The 7,810-nt window shown below is 34.4% G+C and overlaps 1 protein-coding gene across 2 annotated transcripts; it reads left to right on the plus strand.

Moving 5' to 3' along the window:
- The first annotated feature begins 256 nt into the window (after positions 1-256).
- On the plus strand, positions 257-2,744 carry LOC122042332 (BTB/POZ domain-containing protein At1g30440-like). 2 transcript variants are annotated; one of them, XM_042602380.1, is made up of 4 exons: positions 257-549; positions 720-928; positions 1,830-1,899; positions 2,425-2,744. In XM_042602380.1, exons 2-4 carry the CDS (start codon positions 870-872, stop codon positions 2,551-2,553), a joined length of 258 nt encoding a protein of 85 aa, XP_042458314.1. In that variant the 5' UTR covers positions 257-549; positions 720-869; the 3' UTR covers positions 2,554-2,744. The 2 variants fall into 2 exon arrangements, with proteins under 2 accessions (XP_042458314.1, XP_042458313.1); XM_042602379.1 differs by having other exon boundaries at positions 257-402; positions 473-928.
- The last annotated feature ends 5,066 nt before the right edge of the window (positions 2,745-7,810 follow it).

Below are 7,810 nucleotides of genomic sequence, written 5' to 3' on the forward strand. Positions count from 1 at the left end.
ATATCGGTTTTTTAGACGATGTCTATGAGCGCCTTTTTTCGTTAATAGACATCGATTTTAACAGCGGTTTTTAAAACCCGGTATTAATGAATCAAAATAAAATAATTTAATTTTCCCACCAGCCAAAATTTGCAACACTTCACAAAGTTCACTCCAAACCTAAACCTATATCGCGCCGTCCACCGTATACCGTCGCAACGCCACCACCACTTTCCTCCTCGCCGCTGGCCGTCCGACCATCTCTCTCAGCGTCATCTCCCTCTTCCCCTTCCTAGATCGACACCCCTTCCTCTCCCGATCAGGATCAACACATGACGCCCTTGCTTCTCCGTCCAACCACACCGCATCTCCTCCAACTCCTCCCTTTGGGTGAGAAGAGGAGCCCTTCTTCGCTTTACCGAGGTTACCATGGGACTACGACCTTGATTCCGGATAAAAGATTTTTTTTTTTAATCTTCTATTACTGTTTCAGATCCGCATTTTTAACTAGGGTTGGAGTTGGAGATCAGATCTGTGAGTTTTAGGAGAATGTCATTGGCATTGCTTCAGGTGAGGCATTTTTAGGGTTGCACAGATGAGAGGAGTCTAATAGAGTTGGATAGATGGGCGATGAACTCAGCGTTCCTCTTGGTTGAGAGTTTCGGATGTTTGCTACTAGACTCGGAAACCAAGCTGCAAAGTTTTTTGCTACTTAGCCTGTTTCTTTTGGTTTTCTGTAGATTTGTCGATTTCGTTAGCAATTTAAGCAGATAGGCTTAACATCGACCAAGACACTCTAAAATCAAGCTGGTGGCTGAGGGATTCTTGGTTTCTACTTGATTCTGTTTGAGAGTTTTTGTTTTGAGCTTTCTTTGCTTAGGACGTACAAGATGGCATGCATGAAACTGGGATCAAAACCCGATGCCTTCCACCAACAAGGGCAAGCTTGGTATGGTTCATTCTGTTCTTTTACTTCGTTTATTGATGTCAACTGGAAATCTACTTCTATAATAATTGAAGTCATTAGACCTACTTCTTCTTTTCTAGGTTGCAGGAATTAAGTAGTTTAGATCTGTCATTTTATTTTATTTTTGGTAGTTTGGGTAATGTCTTATGAGATTTACATCTCCACGCTATTTTCTGGTTCTATTTTAAGTACTTATATGATTTATGATATTGATGACATATATAATTTTGGCATTCAAAAAGTGTCCTGCCTTTGAAAAGGTTTTACTCTGATCTATTACACCTCCATGAAGTTTTTTTAGCAAAAATCTCTATGAAGTATCAGTTTTGTGCTTCTTATCTAGAAGAATGTCATTGCTGGTTTTCTGCAAATTCATTTCACTGGATGTGGTACCTAGTTCAAAATTTTCCTATTGAATTTCCTGCTTCTCATAGTTTTACTTTTCCAATCATTGGATGGGCAACAAAGTTCTCTCATATGATTATATTGACTACAATTGCATGAGCAAGATATGTGTTAATTAGTATCGACTACTACGTTTGAGAGAATGAAATAGCTAGCATGCATGCTGTTACTGACTTGAAGATGCCCCCACGGGTTCAGTAGATGAAATGCTTGTCCTTATAATTTCATGACACATTATGGATTTGCAAGATAGTTTTCTGATATTTATGTTGGCGACATTTGAAACTTAACCAATTATGTTGGTCTCATCATTGCTACCTTGCAGAAGGTTGATATTGGTTTCTTAATTTTATTTCTACCGTAAGCTTCCAAATGCAATAAAATCATCTGTATTCACTTTTTCCCCACATAACCTTTCAGGAGGACCTGTACCTGAATAAGGAAATAAGACATCAAATTATATATTTGTATTTTTCAGGTTTTGCACAACAGGACTTCCTAGTGATGTTATTGTCGAAGTTGAAGAAATGACCTTCCATCTCCACAAGGCAAGGACACTAACTCAGAATTTTATCTTGAAATTGGCTTGTACCAATTAGTCATGTTCATTGATATCTTTTGCATTCCTAAATCATACTATTAACTTAAATCAATTGAAGTGGGAATGTTTTTTTTTAAGCTTTGATATTGTTGTAGTTTTTTCCAAATTGACATCAGCCAAGTTTTGATTGGAATATTCCTACACTTGCATTTGTTTCGCAAGTAATACATAGCTGCAACAATTTGAAGGCGTAACTACTTTTCAATTCTACTGGTCATAGTTTCAAGGTTCGAGTCATGGCATTTATATAATCATGGCCTAGCCTCACAAGCAATGTGGATTATTCAGTACTTACCATTTTAGGCACTCTAAATATCTCATTGAAGGATTTGAAACAGATTTATTCTGAATGTTGTAGTATATTGGATAATGATCATTTTTGGTATCCGTGCTAGATTTCATGGCTTTGAGTTAGTTTGCAAGGATAGGCAAATTCCTTGTGCTATAAAATTAATTCATGTACTTCTTGCAGTTTCCTTTGTTATCAAAAAGTAGCCTTTTGGAAAGGTTAATTAAGAACTTTGATGAAGACGATATTGTGACAAGAGTGGCTGATGTTCCTGGTGGTGCACAAGCATTTGAACTTGTGGCTAAGTTCTGAACTTGTGGCTAAGTTAAACATTAAATTCTTACTTATGGTTATTGAAGTTGGTGTTGAGTACGTTGACTTCATGTGGATCCTATTCTGTGTTGTTTGCTATGAAGAAGAGTGTACTGTAATCATGTGTGAACTGTGGATATTGTAGATTCCAGAGTCAAAGTCATCAGCCTGCATTAACTTTAGCGTCGTCACCTTTTCTTGCACCTGACCTTTCGTAAGACTTCAACTCCTAGTGTGTTTAGCATTTGCATTCCAGATTCATTACATTTCATGCGCAGCAAGCTTAGATTCTTTACCACAAATAAATTCTTAAATTTAGTGTTTTTAGAATGTTTAGGTTCTGTGAACTGTTGTGATAATGGAACATGTTGTCTACTTGTTTATTTCTTCACTTTGATTATCATTTGTCATTGATTTAATCTGTATTTTAGTTGAAATATAATTCGACTTCAACTCTTAAGGATTTTACACTGACTATATTTTACTTGGTTCTTCTCCCTATAAAAATCAATTGACCAGTTATTATACAAATCAAGAATGTAAAAATCCTCAAATTTGTTCTATTTTAATTGAAATCTCATTGCTTCCCAAAGATGACAGTGATCCAATGATTCTTTGCTAGGTTTGATATGAAAGAAGAAATTGCATATTTGGTATCCACACTTCTATTTTTTGTGCGAAGGCTTTTACATTGTTTGTCTTTAGGTCTCCCTAATAGTTGCAACTTAGGGTTTGATGTTGTTTCTCCATGTCAAAATGTATTAATTGGCTGCTATATGAAACATGTATTAATCGGTGTTTCTATGTAATCTTTGAACTTCTCTATTTCAATTTTGGCAGCTATGTGCTCGTCTATGATTAATAGTTCAATAGAATTCAGGGTCACTGATTTGTTATATGATGCTCTTGGTCCTTCCATGATTTTTGAATTCAACCATTATCATGCCTAGTAATTTGTTGTATGATGCTGTCGGTTCTTATCAATCTCTACACTTTAATTAGAAGGAGCATATTATCTATGTTATATTCTAAGCAGCATATACTAAGTGTCATATATGAAAGTTTTAGATTTTACAATGATTTTTTTGTGCTAAATTGCATATATATATGTGTATCGGTGTGTATGCGCATGCGCGCAATTATCCTTCAATGAATTAAGCATTATGAACAATAGTCTTCCACAGCAGCCTTTAAAAACTTAGTATTCTATTTTATTTGATACATATACTCATTTATTTTAGTTATTTGACATATGGTGGATTATTGGGTCCTGATCATGAATTAACTTTATATAAAGTATTCTCCTTTCTCTTTGTTGCAAGTATCAATTAGAAAGGGACTTTCTTTGGTTTAGATATTTTGCATTCCAAATTTAGTTTGTTGGTAGTTCTCATTGCAAAACCAGACTGAAAAGCTTTCAAAATGCTTGATTTGAAATGTTAGAAGGATAGAGATTAGAAAAACTAGACCGACCTCGTTAGAGCTAGAGCAGATATTTGGAAAAAAAAATAAATAAATCAAAATTGCATCTTTACCATTTCCGCTCTCATTGCATTACAAGTGCAATAGGAAACCAGGTTAATCTTTTAGCATGCCCACTATCTTATAAAAAAATTTAAAAATGCAATAGGAAACCAAGTTATGATTAACTTCGTTGTAATAATTTCTGGTTTGGATTATATTAAGTTCTCAGGAATGATAGATCTATCACTATATGATGTGGTTGAGATAATTGATGAATGTTTATCTTTTTAAGCATTCCAATTAGTCATCTTGTTACCTAGTACTCTTATTGCATTTTTAACTATGATTTTTTGTTTTGGTTTACTAATATATTATTTATGTGTTTTTACAGTTTACAAATCTTAAGTACTCCAGAGTTGAAATTGATGAAGTGTGGTTCGAGTGGGTTGAATGCATGCTAGATTACATTTGAGTAGGAAAGGTATTTGATTTTTGAAAACTTTGGATGATGCATGCATTTGCATGGAATGTAAATTGTGTATATTGTCCCATGTCAATTTCTTTCTGATGGTGATATTCTAGGACTTCTGCAGCATGTATAATTCTTCTGTTTTTGTTCTTTGCTGTAGTTAAGTAGACCAAATGATACTTTTGTTTGACAGATTAAAACAGTGGATGTTTTAACTCAGAAAACTAGGCATTTAAAGGTGAAAAGCAGTGAGATTAGGGAAATGAAAGGCGCAAGAAGAATGGAGCAGTATAACAAGTTGAACAGATTCTGATTCTCATAATTTAATGTAGCCTCAGCTTGATTTTTGACTCACGATGTTCTACCTTGATGTGTTGTTAAAAGAATGTTCTACCTTGATTCTGATATCTATTAGCTTTTGATGTAAAAAGAATGTTTGTGTATTTTATGGATACTGTTGTAAGAAGAATATTTATGTAATTTGTGAATATTTATGTATTTTATGGATACTGTTGAATGAAGAATATTTGTGTAATTTGTGAATATTTATGTATTTTTTTTTGTTATTGTCGGTTTTTCACTATTTCGGAAATTAAATTTATGCTGTTAAAAAATACTGATATTACATCGGTTTTCCACCGTTGCAAAACCGGTGTCATTAACTAATATTACATTGGTCGTATACCGCTGCCAAAACTGGTGTTATTAACATATAATATTACATCAGTTTTACACCGTTGATGAAACAGTGTCGTTAAGTGATACTACACCGGTTAATAACCGATTCGAACACCGGTGTCGTTAAGTGATACTACACCGGTTTTAACCCGATGTCTAAAATGACAGACCTTTTACATCGCCTTCATAGACATCGGTCGAAAATTTAATAGACACCGGTGGAAAACCGATGTCTATGAGGGTTTTTGTTGTAGTGTCTTTTTCTTTTTTGAGATCCAGATAAATATTTTGGAGGCATGATTATATATTATACCTAAACAATATTAAAAATCAATGTGTAAGAAAATAAATAAATAAGAAGAAGGGAAAAGAGAAAAAGTTTAAAGGATAAAAAGAAAAAGAAAAAGAAAAGAGAGCTAAAGAAAGATAAGAAAAAGACACATTTAGGATAGAAAAGAAGAGACTTTTACTTGAGGGTTTTCGTCATCGTGTGTAGTTTGGGAAGAACTCTGCGTCCTTGGCTATGCCAGATTGGTTCACTTCACTTCCCCTGCAAGTTCCGGACAATATAAGGACAATAAGCATTTGGAAAAGAACACATCCAAATCAAAAAAGCTCAATTCGTAGTGTGAGGTAGAGACAGCTTTGTGAGGGATATCTATCAAGAGTATATCTAATTAGAAGTAAAAAAAAAAAATGCTCACTAACATCCATTCAATCCATCAAAGAGGGAACAAAAGAAATCTCTAACTAGAAATAAAGAAACACTCACTATAGTGGTTAACTCTTGTTTCTCTCGAAACTAGCCATGAATAGCAAATGACTATAATTGTACTCATAACTAGTCATGAAAATTTTATGATGCTACAATTCAAGTGTAGCACAAGGGATCCTATTCATTGCTTATTTTTTGCTAGGGAGGTTAATTCAATTAGGTCCTCCTTTACAATGGCAAATGAGCATAAAATGACATCAAAATGGTAGATTGGAGCCAAAGAGCTAAGCTCAAACAGATGAATAGGAAGAAAACAACTATTTATATCTAAAAAAGTCATCTTAGCATATCTCCTACTTCAGTGAGTTCACAATCAAATTTTATGAGTCAGCATTCTTGTACTTGGGGCCAAACCAATCTAAAGGAATTATTTTGGGCACAAATAATTGACCAATTGTTGCTGGAAAATTTATCAATTGGTCTTTATTTTTGCTATATTTAGTATTTAATGCAATGAATATTAGTGATCAGTCATGCAAAATCCAATTAAATTGTTAGATGTGGATTTGCTTGTTAGATCTCTCATGCTTTTCCTACGAAGGAGGTATAAAATCCTTTTTTCCAGCTTGCTTCTAGATGCAAAAAGCTAACTAATTTAATGATACAAACTAATTGAATCAAATTGGATGGAGTTAATAGGAATTAAGGAGCAAAAGCAGAGCGGCAGAAGAGAACAAGAAAAATAAGCTTTGCTTTTGTCTCCCTCTCACCTTTTTCCTTGCTTTTGTAACCACACAAAACACACCAATTCAAAAGCAAGAGAACTAATGTCGCAAGCAAGAAGTCAAAAATAGCAAAGTTGATCAGAAATAAAAACTACACAGATCAAACAGAAACTTACCAAAATGGAAGACTAATCGAAGAGGCTGGCAGGTTGCTATCGCTGGCCGTGCAAAAAACTAGAAACAACCACCCTTGAAGAGGAAAGTTCATGGTGAAATTAGGGCAAGTATTGACACTTCTCGACGGTGAAATTAGGGTGAGGATCAGGTGATCAGCACAGCGGCACTTCGCGATGGCGAAATTAAGGTGAGGATCAGGCGATCAGCACAGCGACACTTCACGACGGCAAATTTAGGGTGAGGATCAGGCGATCGACAGAGGGGCACTTCTCAAGTCGCGATCGGAAAAAATTAGGGAAAGGAATCGATGATGCAAGTTTCATTAAAATTAAAATATACATATTAAATTACATGACACACTAATAATATTTGGGCCCCTCTTGGAACTGGCCTAAGGCAAGCGCCTCCTAAGCCTCACCTCAGGTTTGGGCCTGGGGCTGAATCAAATAAATTCTATTTCTTCGATAGAATAGAAGAGAAGAATAAAATAAATCTCACTATAGAGTTATACGTTCTCGTTGATGATAGAATTCATGCACTTTATTAATGATAATATATGGTATATAAATATCATTACAAGTGAAATATAGGAAACACATAAAATAGGAAAATATATAAAATACTAAAACATAACTAAGTATTTACTAATAATAATTATTCTCTAATAATTATGAAACAAATAAATATTTTCTAATAATAATTATTCCCTAATAACTAGAAATAAATAGGTATTTACTAATAATAATTATTCCCTAATACACCCCCTCAAGATGGTGTCTGATACCAATCTTGCTGTAAATAGCAAAACAACTGAGGTCGAAAAAGCAACTTGGTAAGTGCATCAGCCAACTGATCCTCAGTAGGAATATGAGTAACTCGTAGTTTGGAGGCTTGCACCAGATCATGAACAAAATGATAGTCAATAGCCAGATGCTTCATCCAAGAGTAAAAAACATGATTAACTGAAAGATAGATGACACTCAAATTATCAGTGAAAGAAGTAAGTCTGTCAAAAGTGGCTTAATCCAT

Source organism: Zingiber officinale, chromosome 2A (assembly GCF_018446385.1).
Source record: "Zingiber officinale cultivar Zhangliang chromosome 2A, Zo_v1.1, whole genome shotgun sequence".
Lineage (NCBI taxonomy): Eukaryota > Viridiplantae > Streptophyta > Magnoliopsida > Zingiberales > Zingiberaceae > Zingiber > Zingiber officinale.

What these genes read in the sequence shown, in the direction of transcription:
- LOC122042332 (XM_042602380.1), top strand. Translation starts at nt 870, where the DNA reads ATGGCATGCATGAAACTGGGATCAAAACCCGATGCCTTCCACCAACAA. An exon ending in CACCAACAAGGGCAAGCTTG is followed by an intron (nt 929 to 1,829) that starts GTATGGTTCATT and finishes TGTATTTTTCAG; the next exon opens with GTTTTGCACAACAGGACTTC. An exon ending in TGACCTTCCATCTCCACAAG is followed by an intron (nt 1,900 to 2,424) that starts GCAAGGACACTA and finishes TACTTCTTGCAG; the next exon opens with TTTCCTTTGTTATCAAAAAG.